Raw genomic sequence first — 23,415 nt, 5'->3', positions numbered from 1 at the left:
CATGACACAATTAAACTGCGCATTTCCCAACTGTACAGGATGATTGAGCTGCAAGGTCATTAAAAATCTCTTGTGTGTCAGGTCACACAGGAAACATTAGACGGAAAAAAAAAGATTTTTATTTTTTATTTTAATGAGTATTCGTTTAAGATAACGTGAGGAAACATTAGCACACAACTAAGCTTTATAAAGTTTTTTTTACTTTAATACACAAGTAAATGTTGAATATCTTACTGCTTTTTTTTAAAAGCTCTCCCATCCCTAAAATGAAAACTCTGTGTTGGTTCCACAGACCACTGTGCTCTTTTTGGGGTGCTCTTTTAGGCAAATATTAAGTTCTCCAAGGAAGTTGGCATTTTAGCCAACCTTCTACCATTTTCTGTTTTTTGCATGCCTTTGTTGCAATTCATTATACTGTTAAACTTTGTCGGAAATGCAGGACGGGTTGGCAAAAATCTTGACTTCCTTGATAAATTGCCATTGGCATAATTGGGGCAACTGGGGGTATGTAATGGGATGGCAGAAATCTAAAAGGGAGAAAAGGTTTACTTAAAGGGTAACTAAACCAAAGAACAATGATTTATAATATTGTAAGTTATTAGTACTGACAAATGGTAGCTACATTTGTTTATTTTTCATCTGGTCTTCTCTCACTAGGGCTTGTCCTAGTGTCACAAAGTTGGATGACTGGACTGTATACACTAATATGTGGGATAAAAATGCTGAATGAATAAACTGTAGCACGCATATGCCAATCAAGATAGTTGAAGATCCTATACCTAGAAGAAGACTGGGCAGTGATACCTGCTGCACCACAGGAATGAGGGGAGGTAAGTTTATTTCTGCTTTAAGGTTTCATTTTATAATTCAGACATAATGGTAGTGTAGCCATCCACTTCTATTTTCAGTAATTAGATGATCTATAAACTACTATGTAGGATCCATGCTCCTATATACAGAAAACATTAAAAATCTTAGGCTATGTAAATTAAAATGATTTATTTGCCTTACTTACCAAGCACCCAACTACAACTAATTGGTGTCCAACGCAACAAGGGGCATTTTGGTCAAACAGAACAGCCCTCTCTGGTAAGGCTCCCAACCATTCTGATTCGTTTCAATAATAATGAGAGAATTTGTAATTTTTTCATGTTTTATAAGCTGTGAAATGCTGGGAAACTGCTGAACATATGAGGGGGTGCCGACAAGTTCCTGGCTTTGACCAGAAAGAAGAGAGCCAGAGTTTATAAATAACACATTTATTCAACATTTTACCCCCTAAGACTGATGCACTTGGTACGGTGTAGTTGCATCTTTTCTAGACCGTTCAAAAAAAAGTCCTTTGGTTGGGCCACAAACCAGCTCTCAGCAGCATCTTTGACGTCAGAAATGTCCTCAAAACGTTGACCCTTCAGGTGTTTCTTCAAATTCGGGAACAGATAATAGTCCGAAGGGGCCAGGTCACCTGAGTAGGGGGGATGGTGGACCAATTGGAAACCCAGAGTGTTCAATTTGGCAGCCACAATGTTGGATGTGTGCGCAGGTGCATTGTCCTGCAAAAAAAGCATCCCTTTGGTCAACTTTCCAGGGCATTTTGTCTTAATTGCCTCCTTCAGCTGGTCCAGGAGGTTAGCATAATACTGTCCAGTGATTTTAGAGCCCTGAGGTAGGTAGTCCACCAACAGAATACCATCCTGGTCTCAGAAAACAGACACCATGACTTTTTTGGCCGATTTCTAAGTTCTGAACTTCTCCGGCTGCGGGGACCCGCTGTGGCGCCATTTCTTTGACTGTTCCTTGGTTTCAGGATCATAGATGTGGAGCCAGGTTTCATCCTCAGTCACTAACCTAGTCAGAAAGTCCTGTGCAGCTTCAAAATGGGCCAAAACGGACATTTTGCTGACTTTCCCTGGAGAAACAAAAACTTGCTTATGTCTCAGCCATCACAGTCTCTCACTAAAAAACAGTTTTAAGAATCACGAAGACCTGATATTCACATATTCACATTCACAGTTACATACTAAGATATTAGGCTTTAATATGCCCCCCGCCACACTTATTTTTCTATTTCATCTGGAAGGGGGCAAAGCCAGGAACTTCTCTGCACCCCCTCGTAGCTTGATGTCAGTGCAAAGAAGTTCCTCTCACATAAAAACTAACAAAAAAACATGAAATATCAATGTCACCAGTATGGAGTTCTTCACAACCACTGATCAAATGCATTCCCTTACACTTTCACCCATTCCACTTTGGAAATTTGTATCTGGTTACATATCAAGCAGAGACAGCAAATTGTACTGTCCAGACTCAAGTTTTTCTACCATCTACAGAACATCCATAAGGAACTCCTAATTTTGGCACCAGTGGCCTTTATCTAAATTTAAACAACTTCAAGATTAAAAAAATGGGTTTAAAAATTACAATCTGTAAGGAAAAGGATTTACACTTAGCACTGTCAGATGGTTCCATGTCAACTGCTGGCCCCCCCTTAGGATACAGCAGTGACATAGAGGGCCAGCAGATGGAACCATAACACATGAGTGGGACCAGTCATCCACCGCTCCAAGAAGTGTGTCTTTCAGCCAGCATAGCCCTGCAATTGAACAAAGATGGGTGGTGAGTGCAGGGGAATATTGGTAAGCATTACACCTTTCCCTTAATGGCTAAGCTTTATAAACCTTATTTTCAAACGGCCATTTTATTTATGTCTAAAGAGCTCTAATATTCACTATAATTTCAAAGCCACCCTGTTGGGGATATAAAAATTTGCACAAATGTTTTCTTTTTTCAACACACAAAATAAAATGGGCATTTTAGGCCAGGACAAAACCTACAGCCCTAAAACATTATGGGAATTGTAAAACAGAGAATCTGGAATTTTCTCACATTTCACTGGTGGGAAACAATTACTGCCATTGTCAGATTACCGGTTTATTAAACAGAGCCCTATAGTTTTTTTTTAAAGCAGAAAACCTGTGAAAATAAAAAATATTATTTGCAAAAGTGCATGTCACACAATATTTACATGTAAAAAAATTTATTTTTGGTAAAAATAAATGTACTAAAACTAATTCTAGTGCACATAGTCACATTGTGACCGACACACCCTATTTATAGTGCAAAGTATAAGCCCCTAATTTTTTTATATGTATTTTTATATTTTTATTAAACTTTTGTTTTATGGTTTATTTTTATTTTTTTTTTACTATCACAAAGAGGCTGACAATATGATACCATAGTGCAGATAACATGTTTTTTGGGAGACTTCATCACAGAAATTGAGTACAAGTTTAGAATCCCTGGGCAGAGAACTTCTAAGTCACACGGGGAGAAGTGCTCAACACTTGGTCATCCTGAGCTCCAGAGAAGAACAGGAAATTACATGACACAATAGTTAAAGAAAACCGAAAACCTAGACCACATTTCTAACATCTAAAAGGGTGGCTGACCCTTTTTTTAATGAAAAAAATAGTATTGTCGTCTGCATGCACAGTGAGATCGGGTGATGTAAGCAGAAGCCAGAAGAAGATGGCTGCGCCCGCTGTTCAGTCTGAGTCCGAAAGAATGAACAAAACTGGAACTGTGCGGGACTTACTGGACTCGGATTGCGAAGTGATCGATGGTTTTACACCTGTAAAAGTAAGTGTTATTTATTTATTTTCTGAAAGTTAGGCTTTAGGTAACACAGTAAGAGCCTGTTTTGACTGGCTTTGGGTGTGTATCAATGGGCAAATACAGTTTGCATTTCACATAGACATGAGATGGTTTTAAGATCTATCAGAGTTTATCTGACCAGGAGTTTACCTTCATATGACCTGGATTTACTTGTTTCAAGTTTGTAGTTTGTATGTATTCCCCTAGGCTTGTATGAAGAAAGCAGAATTTCTGACATAAACAAAAATTTGTCCAGATAAGTTAGGCGTGTCTTTTTTCATGGTGCTATTTTGCTTTTTTGACACATGCTTCAAGCTAAACTAAAGACAAATTTAACAAAAAAAGTGCTGACAGGTAAGCTATTTTAATGACAAAAGAAATGTGTAAGTCTCATTTTCATCTCAAATTTTCTTACCTGTCTGTCTGCACTCCTTTTTCTGTATGTGTACCAAAATGCACATGTATATAGTCATCTTTGGCACAGGAAAGTTAACTCTGCTCTGAAAAGAAGCAGATCCCAGCACATTCTCGGTTAGTTTCCACACTCCACAACCAGAAGAATACCGACTGATGATGCAACATATAAGGAAGGGGTTACAGTGCTTGTGGGATTCACTGTGCAAGGTAAGTGTTATAAGGATTCCTTGCACAAAATACCTTTGGATAAATTAGAGGAAAGTTTTTTGGGAAATTCACCCTGTGTATTTATCCCGATGGCCACTGCTACCAGGACTAAAACTGTAAACAAATTTAAAATTTTGAGGTTTCACTAAAAAACAATAAATGTGAAAATCATTCAATGGGAACTTTTTTTCTAGTGATAGCTAGCTAAGATATATTTTCCTTTAGGGAGATCTCCTTTCACTTCCTGTTGTGTTTTGGGACAGGAAGTAAAGGAAAAAATCCCCAAAGAGATATATAAGTAAACAATGTGATTTTAACCAATTCCTACTATATTCAAAATCCTACAAACAGTTTTGGCTTTAGATATATACTTACTGGCCATTTCTTTAGGTAAACCTTGCAAATACAGGGTTTGACTTCCTTTTGCCTTATGCAGAACTGACTAAATTCTTTGTAGCATAGATTCAACAATGTGCCGGATACATTAGGGATTAGGGATTTTGGTACATACTGACATAATAGCATCACAAAGTTGCAGCAGATTTGTCAGCTACACATCCATGATGTGAATCTTCTATTCCACCACATCCCAAAGGTGATCTGATGAATGTGGAGGCCATTTGAATACAGTCTTCTCACAGTTATGTTTAAAAAAAACAGTTTGAGATGATTTGAAGTTTGTTATATGGTGTATTATCCTAATGTTAGTAGCCATCAGAAGACGGCAACACTGCGAACTTAAAGGAATGGACATGGCAACAACACTAAGGTAGGCTATGGCATTTAAACCATGCTCAGTGGGTTCTAAGGAGCCATTGCATTACACCACCACCACTATCCTGGATGGCTGATACAAGGCAGGAAGAATCCATGTTTTCATGTTGTTGACACCAAATCCTTACCCTTCCATCTGAATGTTGCAACAGAAAACAAGATTCATCAGACCAGGCAACAGTGTTCCAATCTTCTAATTTTGATGAGCCCATGAACATTGAACCTCAAATGCATGTGAGTGGCATCTGGTGTGGTCTGCTGCTACGGTAGCCTTTAAAGATCATTGTATTCTACATTTTGAGATGTTCTGGTTCTGGTTTTTTAGGTTACTGTTGCCTTTCTAGTAGATTGAACCAATTTGGCGATTATTCTCTGACGTTGAGCATCTTTGCCCAGAGAACTGACATTCACTATATATTTTCATTATTTGGACCACTTTCTCTGTGAACCCTAGAGATGGTTGTGTGTAGAAATCCCAGCGGATCAATCAGCATATTCTGAAAAATTTATTCTAGCCTGCCTAGCACTAACAACTCTACCATGTTTATAGCCACCATCCTTCATTCTGATGATAAGTGTGAACTTCAGCAGGCTGTCCTGGCAATGTCTGTGTGGCTAGATATATTGAGTTGCTGCCAGTGATTGGCTGAGTAGATATTTCTATTAACGAGCGGTGACTAATAAAGCGACAGATAGGTCTAAACAATCAATAATCATTCAATATCCAGCACTGGATTTTTTTTAAATCAAAGTATTATAGTGTGACATATTTGAATTTATACTCATACCATTACAAAAGTCTTCTTTAAGATTATACAAATTAGAGTCACAGGTTAAATTCTTGTTGCAAGCATTTTGTAACTTCCTTCCTAATCACTTCCAGACCTGGTCTCCAGGATTCCTTAATAATACAGTAATAACTATTCTGAAAGAACCATAACGGTAACTGAACAGTTTGGATTGGCCTTTGTTTTGGTATTCTGGATTTAATCTTAGCAGGTGCTGCATGTGGCTGGTTTTATACCTTGTCAAAACCCATATACCATGGCTATACAGTGCAGTGACTGCTCAGCCAGCATGCCCTGTCACCTGTATGCTCATCCTCATTAAATAAAATAGGCATCCGGCTCTATTTTTAGGACTCGCCAGCATATGCTCAATTTATTTTAACCCCTTCTCAAGCAGATTCTACTGGTAGCATTAATGTGCAGGGGAAGGATAGCTAAACCAACCTATTCCAATTTAGATTGATAATGAAACCTAGAAGGAAAACCACAGAGCTTTTAGGAAACAACTGAACATTGCTGAGAGGAGGAAAAAAAAAGATGTTTTGAAGAGAAATTCTGCCATGTGTCCTCAAATTGGAATGTACATTAGTTGACCCATCATTGCCACGGTCAGATTATTGCTATTATGTTTCCTGGGTGACTAATTTTCTGCTCCAGGTCAGTGCACTAAGCGTGTTTGTCCAGTTCTAGCGAGAAAGAACTATAGCAATTCCTGTGATTTATTTCCCTCTATACTGCATGCTCAGACAATATTTCCACTATTTTTTAAAAAGTGTATTCAGGGTTTGTTCACACGATTGCTGAAGGTACAGTGCGGTTATTATTTTTCCAGGCACCCAAAATTATCCGGTAAGGTTTTCATTGCATTTGCATGACATGTAGCTGAGTGTTTGTCCAATTTTGTGATTCTCTTGCACAGTAGAGAAGTATAGGAAGCAGAAACATACATTTTGTTTGTACTTTGTCCTTACAAATTCTTCATGAAAGCCTTTAAACCATTTTTTAAAATAGCATTGAAAATTCAAAGTCTATGGAAGAACCTGCTAGGACAACCGACCATGAGATGCTACATGAAGAGTCTTCAAAAATGGAGATTACCGAATTTACCTGTCAGCACCTTAAAAAAACTCTTCTACTGCTCTGATTTGTTTTAATTGTAACAAGAGGGCTTGGTGGTTTCTCGGCTGTTAGATGCTAAAAAACCACAATTTGAACCGCTGATATTTGCATGTGAATTGATCTTTAAGGTATCTGCATTTTTGCTGATAATTATAAAAAACACTATACATACAGCAGATAATATATAATTTATATGACATATTCAGGCTTTTTTGTAGGACAGAGAAAAAATAGAATCATGAATGCAGCAACCCACAACAAATTTACATAACAAAAAAAGTTCCAAGCAATTTAATGGATATTTACACCCAATAAATAAAATCTCATATAGCACAGGGTCATTTTATATGTTCAAGTACTGTATGTTTGTAAATGCTGAATGAATATTGGATGGTCTCCTTGATGAAACAGCACCTTTTTGTTTTTTCTGGCCACTACAAGTAATTTACACCTATATAGAATACCTGAACCCCCTCTTACAACCCTCTGCCCCCACACATGCTGTGGTTTCTCCTGCAGACTAATACATCACTACAGGATAAATGATCTGGTGGAAGAAACCACAGCAGGCAGCTGGGGAAACAGCTATTTGACCCATCCAAATGGTTAAATACTTGCAGCAGCCAGGTAGAGGAGGCAGCATTCCAACAAACAGGCTGCTGGAATATAAATTTATTCCCATTTACTGGAGTGCTTAATATGCAAAGTGACCCTGAGCTGACACTTTAACATAATTTTGGAAGTCATTTTCCATATTTGTGCAGATTTCTTGAAATACTGTATACCCAGTTATCGTGCCTTGGAGGCTCTTTCAGGGTGACAGCACTCTTCATTGTAATCCCATGACATGGCCTTTTGATGGAGACTGGAGGTGGCTGTTTCAAAGCTTTCCACAGACATGGACCATTGTTGTCTCCATAAAGCAAATCGTTCTGGGAAAGGTCATGTGGCCATCTCTGGAGTGCATGATGTATGGAGATCATCTGTACTGAACTACGGCAAATGATAAAAACAGAATAAAAAAGTAATAAATGAGAGGTATATTGTTTATACACAGTATTTTGGCATATGCCTTCCATTTATTGCATAACTAACATTTCCAGAATTTCCCAAAGCCAGACAACTGCTTTATTGTAGACAGGTGATGTCCCTTCAGCAATGAAACAAATGTACCTTTCTGATGACACTTTTTTTCATACACTTACCTGTCTCTGTTTATACACTTACCTGCCTCCCCTTCTCTTCAATGTGTCCTGATCTTGGGCCATCTTGATTGGCCAGGCTGGGATGATGTAAATCCCACACATGCGCACAGAAGTTCATGCCTGGTAACATACACTGAGCTGCACATGCGCAGTATAGCATTTTCTCAAAGAAGACAGTGATCAGGCAGGTAAGTATGCTTTATTGCAGGAGGGACATCGCCTGCCCCTTTCTACAATACAGAATGATTATAGAAGCAGAACTATAAGATTGACATGTATATTAATAAATGCTTCTCATCGCCATCAAAGCACTGTACACTGAGGATACTTCTATATAGCAGAGGGCTGGGTATCTCTTCCAATAAATGATAGACTATAAATATCAGATCAGAATGATGATGAGAGAAGCAAGCCATCACAAGCAATGTTTGCTACTGAGTGATTTAATAATGATGTCCATATATCACTCATCCTAAAACTTTGTACAGGAGCAGTATGGAGATGTGCATCTGTCAGGGGGCTGAGCATCATTTCCCATCAATTACATTCCATTGATGCAGCCGATGAATTGGTGACGCTTCCATCACATTTTTAGTTTTTTTCTATTAGCAGAATAGTGCAGAGAGAAATGACGACGAGTGCAATAACCCACAGCAACCTGATTTCATGATTGAATCCGTTCCAAGCAATTTAATAAGTGCATTTATCTAGAACTCCTCTTCCTCTACAGAATGCACAATCCGCCTATGGTGGGGCTACCGGGGATCATTTCCAACAATCACAAATGTAGAAAATGAATGGTCGCTGCTTACATGACATAATAAGCCTTTTTTTAATGAGTAGAACTATACAGAAAGGGCTGATGAGTGCAGTAACCCATAGCAACCTGATTTGATTATTTCATCAGTTCTGGGCAATTTAATCGTGCCATTTACATAACACTTTTTTTTAGCTGGGAAGGCGGCGTATTGCCTATGGCAGGGTGCTGGGGGGTTTGTTTTGAAAGATGTGAATGGCATTTCCTTAAGAAAATGATGAGAGAATTCCCTAGTAACTATTGACTCATTCATTACAGGGTTCATTCGGTCATACATGAATATATTTCACTCTTGGGTTACATTTCGACTCTTTACACCTCTGCTGCAGCACACAATATATACGTGTGTGTGTGTGTGTGAATAAATTAGATTGTAAGCTCCTCGGGGCAGGGTTTTCTCCTCCTCCTGTGTCACTGTCTGTATCTGTCTGTCATTTGTACCCTCTAATGTACAGCGCTGCTTAGTATGTTGGCGCTATATAAACACAGTATAATATTACTAATATATATGTGTGTGTGTGTATATATATATATATATATATATATCTTATCTTAAATTAGATTGTAAGCTCCTCTGGTCGGGGTCCTCTCCTGTCATTGCAGCCTCTATTTGATGCGCTGTGTCATATGTTGGCGCCATATAGATAATATTAATGATGAGTGTGTGGCCTCCCGGGCACAGCAGGTCCTCCTCAGGACAGGTCACCATGATGGGGAAGATGTTGTTGGTGTGATGGAGGAGGGAAGTTTTTGTTGTGGTTTGCCCCCTCTTGTGAGGTAATGTACCACCGCAGGACAGGGCTGTGTAACTCCCTAATAACGACCCCAAGACAATAATAATAATGGCAGCCGTGTCCCTGTGGAGGGCTGCGGGGGGAGACGTGGCTGCCGCTCTGAAGCTGAGGATTTGCTGTGGGAAATGAAGGGAAGGAGGAGGGGGGGGTGTAATAGGAGGAGGGGGAGGGAGGGAAGACTACAGAGAGAGCAGTGCCCGCGTGTGTGCCTCTGATTCCCGGTGTAATTTGCAGCCAATCATCAGTAGGTGTCCACATCCCTGCATCCTCCTCACCTCGGCGCCAATAACTCTCCACCTCTCTCTGCCTCCCTCCTCCTTCCCTTTTCTCTCGCTCTCCCCCCATCCCCCTCTTGCTTCCTCCCCCCCTCCTCCTCTCACAGCCCCCCCATGCCTCTCAGCCACACGCAGAGACTGACTGACTCCCAGGCTGCCTCCTCCTCCTCCTCCCTGGCTGCTTCCCTCACACACAGTGACTGGAGAGCAGCGCACAGGGAGAGCCAGCTGTAGACAGAGGGGAGAGCAGGGACCACCGAGAGACCAGCACAATACCCTCCCCCAGCTCCTCTCCCTCCTGCACTCACTACAACATACCTGTCTGTGCCCCCAACAAGCCTCCTTTATTTATCACTAGCCGGGCTCCCCTGGAGCTGGAGCCCCATTCCTGCTGATATGTGTGGCTAATTCAATGCAGACAGCAGCGTGCGGAATCCCTGTCCTATTCTCCATAGGCTGGTAAGTACTGACATTTCTATGTATCCCCAGTATTATTATTATTATTATTAATATTATTGCTGCTGCTGCTGCCCCTTGTCACCCTCCTCTTCTGCTGATTTGCACTAATGGCTTCATTAATTAATTAATGTGCCCCTCCCCCCTGGGGGTTATAGGTGACCTCTGGACCATGAAACATTCCCCTGTGTAATAATAATAACTATTTCATGGCTTTCTGCTCCTCCTTACCTGCGGCTCCTTTCACCTGAGCACTTCCTTTTTTTTGTTCTTCACTTCTTTAAAAATCTTTTTTTTTTTTTAGTGCTTTTTGTTTTTTGTTTTTTTCCAGGACATGGCTTCACATGGCATACCCCAAAAATAAAGCCATTGTGTCCCCCGAATGAACTAGTTTGGAAGAGGCAAGTTGGCATGTGATTTGTAGTTATTGGGAAGTGAGGAGTCTCCCCTCTGCATACCCCCCAGCCTCCCTTGGTTGTATTTAGCCGGAAGCCTTTTGGGGCAGCCTTTGTACTGCTATGAAACCTGTGAGTGTTCCCTTCATAGAGGGCACACAGCCTGCTGGAAAGGGAGAGAGACGGGTCTTGCTGGGATTTCGCAGACCCGTCAAAAGAAATGAAAATAAATCAGCGGTGGATTTATAGATCTCCGTTGATTTTGTTTACGATCCGCTGGTTTGTCGCATTTGCAGAAGATAATGTCATATAGCAGTAAGTCATGCTTAAAACGCTTCATTAAACTAATTATGAGTTTAATTACTGTAATTGATAAGCATTTTGAACTTTGGATCTTTATGTTCCCGTCGGCCTCCCCGGCTTGCGCGTGCAGCCCAATTTTTGGATTTTTTTTAATCTGGTGGTGACCGTTTGGGTTGACAGGTGAAGGTGGACGTCCATCCTGCGTCTCCTGGCGGGATGTACGGCGGTGGTAATTTGGGTTTCCCAAGCTGGGTTGGAGTGATATGCCAGAAAAAGTTTGAGCTGATGGTGAATGGAAGAGGCGAAGAAGTGACATGAGGCACCTGTGTGTATGTAAATGTCTGGGAGACAATGAAGCATCCTTTGCCTTCACCAGGTCCTGCATGTGCAGGTGCCTTTTATTCTCCGCTGCCACCAGGGCTTAGGGATGAAGCGGAGGGCTTCTCATTCTGTGATTGTAAAGAGCTCAGCCTCACTACAGCTGCTGCCTCTTAGATAACACCAGAAGAATATGAAATTGACTTATTTTTATCTGGCCCCTTTCTCATCTCTTCTTCCATTCCATGGGCTCTCCCTCCCTCACATTGCAGGGGCCCACCTCCCCACTCCCCACCATTTAAATGGCTGCTCCAATTGAGACCTGTCCTTGGTACATTGAATTAAGACCCTAGCAGAGCCAGCTGTGCTGGGATTCAAACTAATGACCGTCAGACACAGAAGGACACTGTGGCAGCTGGTAGTTTCTATTTTTCCTGCCTTTTTAGTGGAGATGGTATACAGGCGGGCTCTCGGTTGTATTGTGCCTTGCCTTCAGTTTATACTCTAATGCATTGTCGACTTTCTCAGCACTTAATTTGCTAATTTCCTGTTCATTTTTCTGTTCAAGACCATTTTGCTCGCAGCCTTCCAGCATTTCCGTGCCTTGACAAGACTTTGTTCATGCATTTCATAACGTTAAATGCCCCCCGGTTAAAGGTACTCTAACCCTTTCCATCTCTGATTTACATTTCTTTTTGATCTCTACTTTCTCTCTCCCTTGGCATTTGTCAACACCCCCCAATTTCACTCTCCTCCCCCCTCTCCACCCTCAGGTATTCCATCCAGCTATTAATGCTATTATGCAATTCAATTATGTACGGGGAAGGAAGGGAGGGCAGGGGGGATTCGTATTTATTAATGTGATGGAAATGATCTTGACAGTATATTTATTTCTTTTCTCTCCTGTACACCTTTTTGGAATGATTCTCTTTTGTTTTACTTGGAACAGTTGGCGTTGGTGATAATGCACAAGAAGATGCTCCGTGACAAACTGATGTCTGCTGAACAATCACCCCAACGGAAGTGAATAAAAAAGCTCCTCTACCGCCAAAACCATCAGACAAAAAATAGAGATCAAACCAGTTGTTTATAGAGGGTCTCACCCAACAATAAAGGTGACTGAATTAAGCAGTTTCGGTGGTTTCCCCCCTCTTTCCCCCTCTACCCCCTTTCACCTACCCTCCTCAGAAATGTCCAATATGAACACTAATGTCTGTGTGGAGAATGGACAGAACCCTGAGGCTGGCGTGCTCCCCAAGGATAACCTGGTGGAGGGGGCTTTAAACAGCCTTATGGATTACAATTCGGAAATGGAAAGGTATAGATCCTTTGCAACCTTTTACAAAACGAATGGTGCATTTCCTCAGGCTGCTAAAATTGCCAGGATCACCACTCCTATCTTCCCCAGTGCCCGGATAGGCATGTCTCCGTGGAACTGTGATAATGCAATGCTTTGGGGGAGGAAATCAGCCGCTATCAACCCTAATAGGACCAGCATGCACAGAAACGACTCCCAAAGGCTGGGGAAGCCTGGCGCAGCGCCAGAGTCGTTGCAAATGGCAAATAATAATTTCCTTTCCACCTTATCCCCTGAACACTGCAGACCTTTGGCAGGGGAATGCATGAACAAGCTCAAATGCGGCGCCGCTGAAGCAGAGATAATGAATCTCCCTGAACGCGTTGGAACTTTTTCCGCTATTCCGGCTCTAGGGGGCATCTCATTACCTCCAGGGGTCATCGTCATGACAGCCCTTCACTCCCCCGCAGCAGCCTCGGCAGCCGTCACAGACAGTGCGTTTCAAATTGCCAATCTGGCAGACTGCCCGCAGAATAATTCTTCGGGAGCTGGCGGGAACCCTGCCAAGAAGAAGAGGAAAAGGTGTGGGGTCTGTGTGCCCTGCAAGAGGCTCATCAACTGTGGAGTCTGCAGCAGTTGCAGGAACCGCAAAACAGGACACCAGATCTGCAAATTTAGGAAATGTGAAGAGCTTAAGAAAAAACCTGGCACTTCACTAGAGGTCAGAGGAGATGATTCTTTCTTTCCCTGCCTTCCCAGCTCCCTGCTTCCCCCCATCCCTCCACCCCTCCAGTGCCTCTTGTCTGGCTTCAAGTCGCACTACCCCTTTTCCGATGCCTCGGTCGGGTTGTGAGGGTGTCATTAATGCACAGAGAGATCATTTGTGTGTATGTGTGTGTGCTCATGCAGCTGGCACTTTTACAACTTTGCCTCACGCATTTCAAGTATTAACCCTGTGTTGCCATTTTTTTTTTTTTTTCTGAGTACTTGGAAGGTATAAGATGTTCTGTGTGTGTTTCCATGAGGATGGAGCCTATTGAAATCATATTTTTGAGAGTTACAGGAATGTGTTTTTTAAAAAGCTGCTGTATCTGTACCTTGTCATGTTAAATTATACATACAAATGTTTGCAAATGTTATTTATTGTCCTAAAAGAAACATTAGTATGTCCTGTAAATTCCAAACCACTGCATCATTAAGAGAAATTTTGCAATAAACTTTGTCCCATACACTTAAAAACACTCCATCACGTGTGTATGTGAAGCATCTTGAATTTGTACACAAGACACAGCTGCATTTAGTGTTGACATGTGTTACTGGTATTATTGGTTATCTTTTACATGTACTCTGTCATTTCAGAATGGGTAATAACTTGGCACGTGTTCTTTAGGCCTGCAGTTAGGTTTCATTCATACAGTTTTTCTATATTTAATTCCAAGCTTAAAGTGTATCTCCAGGCAAAACCTTTTGTAGTAGTTTTGGACAGAGTAGGTAAGGGGGTTAGAACTTTAGATATTCTGCAAAGTTTTGTTAAGCTGTTTCAGTCCTCACTGTGAAGATCCACCTCTCTACTTTTACTTATGACACCCGAAACAGAAAGGGGTGAGCCAAAACAAACGAAGAGGGAAAAATTTAATTGGGACACGTGTTCCAGGATTAGCTGTCTAGCATGGGATTTCTCTTCACTTTGGATGATTTCCCCCCACTTCCTATGGTTTCCCAGCGACAGGAAGTGTAGGAAAATTTCACCAGTGTTATACAGACAGCCTGGGGGAGTTTTAACGGTACTTTTCTCAAATCAACACTACAAAAAAGTTTGCCTATACATACACTTTGTTTGTTTTAAAGGCCAGCGCCTCTCAAACAGCTATATCAGTTTTCTGTATGCTCTAGTAGCCCTAACCAATATTATAATCACCAGGCAGCACTTTGTGTCCCAGAACCAGTCACTAGGCTGTAAACTCTGGGTAGGGTGTCCCCATCGTTTGGTTTGGTAGTGGCTTTGACAGCTGGGTTGAGTTGGGGATTTTGGGGTGATTATATCTCAAATCTAGCTCCCAAGACCTATCAGAAATCAGCATGTGAATCAGTTTACCATAAAACTGTATATATATTTTGAACAGTTTGTGTTTGAGCATTATTGCATGACTAAAGTAATAACGGTGATCCAGTGGTGGGCTCCTTCTACAACCACGAACTGGAGAAAACTTTTGTCTTGTACACATAGTTAGACAGTGGAGTTGATTCACTTAAGAATTAGACACTTTTCACTTAACCTATTACAAAAGGTAAAGCCATGTTGAAATTTTCCAAACATGCAAAAGTTCTGTTTTTCTAAATTTTCTTTGCACGTGATTTGGAAATCAAAGTGAACATGGCTTCACTTAATTTATTAAACTAAGTGAATAGTCTTTAGGTAAGTCAGTCCAATTCTCTGCTTCAGAAACCACAGTGAAAACCACTCAGGAGGGACCTAATGACAGAGCATTCCCTCTCCTTACTCATTAAAGGAAAGCTGTGCTGAAAGAAACATAAAGTATATCTGTTTAAATATTGTAAAATATCTGTTAATTTTCCCAAAACAATTGGTTAGCTACTTTCTTGTGCATTTCACCTGTGCTGTTGTGCTGTCATTTACATTCTTTCCAACGGTATCTGTCAGCTGTACAACTACTTTCTTTGTTATGGAGATGAGCAAGGGGAGGGTTATTGTAGCTCTGTCCTGGGATGATAATCGTATTTCTCCAAAGATTTAATACTCTGAGTAAGCATTGTCAACCTAGAACAGGACGTATGTTACTTGCAGGATCACCTAGTGTACAAGGTAAAAATAAAAAGAATGCAGCCATCACATCTAAGGAATGATAAGCTGCAAAACAATAAATGTGCATGAAAGTAGTTGATTTTTGTGTACCTGGGCAGCTCCCAGTCCCATACACTCAGTGAAGTTAAGCCTTGGTGGGTACTTACCTAAGCTTTGAATTCAGCATTCTGCATAGCAATACCCTATTCTCTTATTTGGTAATGGGACAGTAGAGTAGGCCAAAGTATAAGTCTTGGCTAGAGTTTAGTGTGCTGTAGACATCACGGGCTCATGCTTGCACAAAAGAAGATTTGGGGTACCTGGTGGTGATTACATAGGACAATATTGTTTTATTAAAAAATTGAGGTTTGCCTAATCTGAAACTCTGCATATAAAAATTAACCCCACCAAGCCTCGTTTGGTGTCAATAAAAGTAATTATGGTGCAATTAGTTGTTAGCTCACTTCTTTTGCAGCTTCCTAGTGTCCTACAGCAGCCTTTGGCTTTGTCCTCCTAACAAACACTTTTTTGGGTCCAGTTTCAGGAAGATGGGCCTTGCAATCTGTCTGGATATAGCAGGGTAGAAGTAGATGAGATGACACCATACTCAGCCACCCCTTTAAATTATATGACAGTGTCCTAATTTTGGCATACTTGCCTACAGCATCTGTTTTTGTAGGGTAATGGAACCCTACAATCATGTTTATAATAGTACTAGGGCATATGCAGTAGTCAATTGGGTTAAATTTTACTGACTAGAGAAAAAAATGTGCTGTTGTGCAAATGAGGCACTGAAGGCGGCTCCATTCATAAATTAGCAGCTTCATACTCATTCAGCAATGAGCGCAGTTCTGAACATTGTCATATGTCTAGCTCCCACTTCCTGCAATTAGCATGTTGCAGCTGCAGCTCTGGGTCAAGTGAAGACCTGTCGCTAGTAACAGCACCGAGGTCAGCTCTAGCCTGTAGGGATTACTGTCTGTATTCCTCTATAATCTTTGTGAAAAGAGCTTTAGACAAAGAAAAAGACAGAAAAAAGGAATTTTATACTTCAAAATAAGTGAAGTGCTAATCGTTTTATTGATATTAATAAAGGCATTGAGCGGCTGGAAATTTCATCTTTTCCCCACCCCAAAAAATCAATATCCAGTTGACAGAATGATTCATTGTTTGCTGGCTTCAGTTTATGTGAGTTTATATTATAGTTTCAGCTGGTTGTATAGCCAGAAATGTAACCACAGCAAAAGTAATGTCAATGCTGGTTTTTAGCTGTGAAATAATGATAACCACAACACAAGTCGAATGGCTTATAACTCTTTGAAATGTGTTTGTAGTTGTTTAGCTTTAGGCAGATTGATGAGGTTAGCGAAGACCTTTTTGCATACCGTAGACACCAGTAACATTGAAGGCAATAAAATATATCATAACACTTTCTTTACGTGGAGTTGTTGCCTGGCCCGGAGTCTTTTTTTGTCATGTTGTTTTATATATTGTTATTTTTTTATACTTCAGTTTGGGATGTTTGTTTCTAGCTACTTAAAAACTTGGCAACTTCTTTAGACCTTTTAGCCTAATTATGTACCTCATTAAAAATGTTCTGAGTACTACATTGCATCCTACCTACACTTAGGGCTCTAGATCTAAAACAAATCAAACATCCCCTCATGGGAATCTAATACTGCCATTAAAATACATAGACTTGGAAGATTCTCACAAGTAAATGTTTCAGAGAATGTCTGATTCTCTGTTTTGTAGCGCCCAAAGTGTATGTCCAGCCATTATATTATAGAGCAAGGAAGGGTAAAACCTCCATCAGATTAATTTTTGTTGTATTTACCTCAACAAGTAGATTTCTCTGAACTTCCTGGCAGTGTCACAGGAAACGAGAGGAAACCTTTCCTAAGTGAACAAAACTTTCATCCTAGTTGTCCCTGGAACAAATGTCCCCCATGAGAGGATTACACCCATTGTTCCAATGACAACTGTCTCCTTAACAGACACAGCAATAAAAACTTGACAGAGGCTTCAATCCCTCCCTACTTTAGGCTTTGCCTTTACATACACTTTAAAGAGATGCTGAGGGGGGAAGGAGTAAACTTCTACAGGTAGAATAATCCTTTCCCATAACTGCAGCAGCCTCCTCAACCTTTATGTCCTGGACAAATGTTAAAACTTTCAGGTAAACCTAGATGGGAGATTGGAAGAAATGGGCAAGGTTGGGCATATTTAGAAACTTTTCATCTATTTATTTTAGAGCAATGTCTGGAAGGCATTTGGGTATGTTAGTATTGGTGGCTGCACTTTATATGTGCAGCAGGTTTACGCTTGGGTTAGGGACAATTGGGATGGGGATTTTTTAGACCTAGAGTCACATTTGTTTTTATGTTAAATGTGTCCATGTAAAGTAAGTGTATATTATTTGTAAATGTAAGGCAGGCAGTTATAACACCTCCTAAAGGTAAAGTACTATGCCTGGTATTTCCTATATTTGCTATTTTCATCTAAAGACGACACCAGCTCTGTTCAGGCAGCATCAAGGGTAAGCGTCTACTACCTGGACTGGGATACTTCACTGTCATGGCTCTCTCCAGCTCCTGGCTTTGTTCAGAAATTTCTGACACAAACCAGTCCCTTCTACAGCTCTTTACCTTGAATTACCACAATATAGCAGTGTGATTACTGGAAAGAGTGGACTAACACTGTCTTGACACTGGTGATTTGGCGCCAGTGTCAGGATTGTTAAAAGACTCCCTTGCTAGTGATTGTAATACTGCAGCATTTTGGGGGCCAGGGAGGTATTCGTTCCAACAAGGATAATGGAATATTCTTCTGCATGGCTCTGCAGCTGGTGATGTGTCGCCTGTAGTGGCGGTCATCTGTGTAACACGGCCCTTAGGAAGTGTTTCTTCCTATCTACAGCAGACTCATGACATCATCCTAGGCTAGAAAAAGCAACTTGGCTGGAGATCAGGGACAGATTTTTAGCAATAAAGGACTTATTGTTGCAGTATACAACAATGTGACAGTTTGAGAATTTGATTAGGCAGACTTGTGAAGCAATGTGTTTTAATATTGTTTTGTAGTCAAGGTGCATGAAAAGTATATGCCTGCGTTTATTTTAATTGGGTTAAAATGCTCTACTGCTATATCAACCCATGTCAGCAGCACGCTGGAGATCGCGACCGCTGTTGTGAGACAGAGCATAGCGATCTGGATCTCCAGTGGTCAAACATTTTCCCTGCACAGTGCTCCAATCAATCATTCTTCTCAAGGAGTATTGATGATTGGAGCGCTGTGCAGAGGCCATGTAGACTTCTGTAGTCCCAGATTGCTGGGCTCTATATAATAGCAGCACCCTGGATCTCCTGCTTGCCGCCAGCTCAGGGCACTTTAAACATATACAAGAAATTCACCTATTCTTTACTTTGTATGCAGCCCAACTTCAAAGAAAAAACTCAGCTACTGAATTTGACCTCCAGGCAGATTTGATCAGAATATACTTCGTAAAAAAGGTTCAGTGTTAGGATGCATGGATGTTTTTTCGTGGATAGATTAGTGAAGTGGTTTGAACCTTTGTCAGGTTATCCTGTTGATCACTGCCAATGGAACCTAATCTAATGGGAAATTTTGAGTTGTCACTAAAACAATTATATAGATAAAATCTTTAATTGGGGACACTTGCTGTAATAGTAACTAACTAGGAAAGGATTTCTCACACTGTGCAAAGATTTCCTCTCATTTCGTGTTGTGTCTACAAGATGGAAGGTGAAGGACAATATCCACAATGGCACCCGGACGGTAAAAGAATGTTTCTTGAATAAAAATGTTGGCCTTTTCAATATTGTTAGGGAAACACTGCATCCAGTAAGCACTCCTCTGTGTATTGTGCACAGTGCACCCCATTTTAATGCCTGTGTGCACAGACCTTTAACACTAAATTGCAAAAACAATACAACTACCCTTGCAGTAGGGCTCCCACCACTACACAAGTTATATGCTCATTTTCATTTTGGGTATCATTTAAAAGCACAGTCGGTGCTCCCTTTTTACCTCCATTGCTTTGGGTTGTGGGCAGGCCCCTCTGTGTTCTCACCTACAATGCAGATCTGCTGGTCCTACATTGTACATGATGATATCAGAGTGCCTGAGACCGGCAAATCATTACAAATAAAAAAAAAAAAAAGATTCAGGGGGCATGGTCTCACACTTCAGGAGTGAGAACTGTTTGGGGGTAGCCCCACTGCAAAGGTAGGTTTTGTAAATTCCCTGGAGTTTAGGAGCAATGGATATTGTACACCACCTATAAAGTATAGATTTACTTAATAGGTTTACCAGGGCTCATTAAACATCCTTATATCTGAATTTGGAATAAGGATCCACTGTATGACCATTGTCTTGTAAGCCAAGCACTGTCTTCATGCTCAGAAAATGTTGCTTCCATGTGCATGTTAGACTATTGTTTATTATGTGCAAATATCAGGATATTTTTTTTTCTGAAATACATTTCTGTCATCAGATTAATGTTTCCATTTTATATGGCGAGTACTGGATAGGAAGTTTCCTTGTTCTGACACAGCTTATTGGTACCTGCATGATACTTAACGTGCTTTAAAGTTGTCACAATACATTACCATGCTATTTAACTTGCAGCTAGCATAGCATTATTCTTTAAACGTTGGGGAGAGTTGTGTCATGCAGGTGTTGCAGAAAGTATGTCAAGGAGGATTACACTGTTATTGTTCATTCAGTGCGTGTTTCCTTTGGGTCTGCTTATAAAAGCACCACTGCGGAATATTCTGGCACTTTGTTTGTAAAGGCAAATCCCCAGGGACACATTTACTTAAACATGACATACCTCTAAGCAGCTGATGGCCCATTAACTATTAAGTAAATTTGAGGCCGCCAGTTTACCCGTGTAGTAAAAGAATGAATCAGGCAGTGTGCTCCAGCCAGTCGAGTGTCCTGCCTCCCAGGCTGTGGCCCTATAATTCCTCATCCAGATGTTGTTGATGCCAGCAGGGTGGTCCGCAGCAGTGCGGGCTTTGTTACCTAATGAACCCAAAGCTCCCGGAGAGGTGAAACCGCTTTGCTTTGCCAATTTATGCTTTCAGACCTACGAAAAGAGCCTCTTATGTTGATTTACAAAACTTTTTTGTCCTAATGTTTAAAGACAACGCACATAACAGTAAAAGCCAATCTGAATTATCAAAGTGTCTGCACTTCAGCTTATTTGATTTTTCAGATCTTGTTTGTATTGTTGCTATGGGAAGCAGAGACTTGACTTCATTAACAACACCAAACGTTGAACAACTACCACAAAATGGGTAAGAGACGCTTTTATTGGGTCTGTGCACACTAAATTCTTCAAGGCTGAGCCCTGGATACACACATATTAAATACATATATGGGAGTTGTTTTACTTGCCAAAGGATTTTTATTTCTGACCACCCAGTTCTGAATTTAAGGCTTGTGCACTCTAGAGCTGTGTTCTGTTTTGTGAAGAAAAATACAACATATTTGCAGTGAAAGCCATGCATTACCTTTCATTGCACTGTAGTGTGCTGAAAAGCTGCATGAAATGCATGTCTTAATGGAACACTATAGTGTAAAGGAGCCCTTACACAGAATCTTTTTCTCATGTAGTCTCACTTTCACTTGCAGGTCCTCATTCTAACCCCAATGTTTGTCTGAACAGTAAAAAGAGAAGCAGCACTGCAACACTTAATGGCTTTTTGTGCTACTTCTGCATTCCCCTTTTTCCTAAAAGATAATGATGGTCACTGCGATAGGAAGTAGGAGGAAAATCTCGCCATCTTTCTATCCATTTTCTCTACACAAATCTAAAAATAAGGATTTAGGCTGTAGGTGCACTTTAATCTGATGGTAAATAAATGTTGCATGATTTGTTTTAGCAGGGTTTACATGGAAGCTGTATATATGCCTATAACATACAGTTACAACTTGGGATAAAAATTTTGTTCACTTTGTAGAGATTCCGCCTCTGGACAGTAAATTAGGAGAATTCTCCCTAGCATGTTGTAGACAGCAAGAAAATAACCTGATCAGGGTTTGAACTTTTCTCTGCTCTATTCAAAACTATTTAAATGTATATTTTGGCTGGATATACTCTCTGGGTGATTGTCATTTCATATTAATGGTTTCTTTATAAGAGGCCTGGACACCTAGTGTTTTTGCCAGGAACAAATAAATCACCTCAACACTGACACCCTAAACAATGCTGACATGAATAAGGCACTATGATATTACAATACTTTATTCCTTCTATTTGCTACATAGCAGAATAGCATATTGAACTTCACCCTAGGGAGATTTTTCAAGACCTCTGTGTGATAAGCTCCTCTAACCAGTGAGGTACACCTTATCTAATGCCTCCTAGTAATGCCAAAATAGTCCTAAAATTGCAACAGATATGAGCAGCATTATTTGCAGGTATTGATCTGTATTGTGTAGCCTTCCGTCCTGAGATCTATTTTCTCTGCATCTAATGCTTCCGGTGGTCTGCAGTAAGGGTGCAGAATTTCTTTTTCCATGGTTAAAGGTGTACCTAATTAGACAATAAATTGACTTTGAAGGATGGGATTGAGAATCTTTTATCTGCAGGACAGTAAGTTGTTGTGATGAGTGAGTTTTATGCAATGGGGCTGTTTGCTGCTCTCATGTAGGCAATGCCAGGAAACCTATCAAACATGTGCTCAGTTTTTTTTTTATTCAGGTAGCTCTGGAGTATTCCCCTTTGTTGGTAATTCTTGAACATGTGTGCTTGTAAAGCTGCAATACTCTTTTCTTTCAGTCATCAATTGGTTTCAAACCTTTATTGAATATATGGATGTAATGCAGTAAAAAGAGAAAGTTACACAGCACAGCCTCCTTCTAACTTCTATAGCCAGAAATGATCTGGCTATAGGTATTTGCACAAAACCCAGTAAAATCCCTTGTTTTGCATTCTTTACATGACAATATTAGTACTTTACCAATCACATTTACCATTTTCACCTCAAATTACTGATGAATAAATGTCTTATCTAAATAATTGAGGTGTAAAAGTCTTGTATCTTGCAACATATATTGACAAGTGGCTGCTGTGGGCAATGCTTTTGTCAGACTACAAGTCTCTTGGTTCTGCTTAAATGGTGTGGGGTCAGATTATGTGGTTTGTTTATAGGTTTTTAGGCTTAGGCTGGATACACAGGTCAGATGATTCTCGTCCGAAAATCATTTAGGGCTGATATTGGACAAGAATCTGGTGTGTGAAAAGCAGTGGCCTGGCGGATCCACGAAGGACAAACAAGGAATGATCGTAATGGAAGTGAAGGGTAGAGAGTGCAGCGGGGTGCCGCATTTTGATTGCTGACCATAATGAGGAACAAAGCATGGAAAGGCTCTATACATCTCTTTGAACACATAGTAGGAGGAAAAATAACCTGCATGTTTTTTTTCCTGTATATATTTCTTTATTAGCTATATCCTGATCAGTTGGGAACATTGTTTATTTATTATATAAAAAGTGGTCCTCCCCCCCAGAATGCCATGCCCTGGCATTTTTGTAAGATCTACACTTTATGATACGACATATTTGTCTTTATAACATACATATATGTGTACATGTAAATATGTATGAAGTTATATGTACATTATGCTTAGATGTGGGATCAGGTTAATGAAGAACCTAATTTCATGGAAAAATATGCAAAGACTGTTTATGAATGAATCTGGCATCCTATTCCTGGTGGTGTCTGGCACTAATATAAAATCATTCTTTCTCTAAGCCTTGT

The 23,415-nt window shown here is 40.5% G+C and overlaps 1 protein-coding gene across 5 annotated transcripts in view; it reads left to right on the top strand.

The window, feature by feature from the left end:
• Window positions 1–10,192: 10,192 nt before the first annotated feature.
• Window positions 10,193–23,415, top strand: part of CXXC4 (CXXC finger protein 4) — a 178,869-nt gene continuing 165,646 nt past the window's right edge. For 2 of the 5 annotated variants that reach the window (XM_072405654.1, XM_072405655.1), the window contains exons 1-2: window positions 10,194–10,509; window positions 12,472–13,540. In XM_072405654.1, coding sequence (XP_072261755.1) covers window positions 12,713–13,540 — 828 coding nt within the window. In that variant the 5' untranslated portion in view covers window positions 10,194–10,509; window positions 12,472–12,712. Of the gene's footprint in view, window positions 10,510–10,837; window positions 11,217–12,471; window positions 14,061–23,415 lie in introns of those variants that run through there. The other 3 variants (XM_072405652.1, XM_072405653.1, XM_072405651.1) reach the window with 3 other exon arrangements.

This window comes from Pyxicephalus adspersus, chromosome 3 (assembly GCF_032062135.1).
Source record: "Pyxicephalus adspersus chromosome 3, UCB_Pads_2.0, whole genome shotgun sequence".
NCBI classification, from domain to species: Eukaryota; Metazoa; Chordata; class Amphibia; order Anura; family Pyxicephalidae; genus Pyxicephalus; species Pyxicephalus adspersus.
Note: the sequence above shows the minus strand (reverse complement) of the source record. Positions and strands in the feature narration are given on the sequence as shown.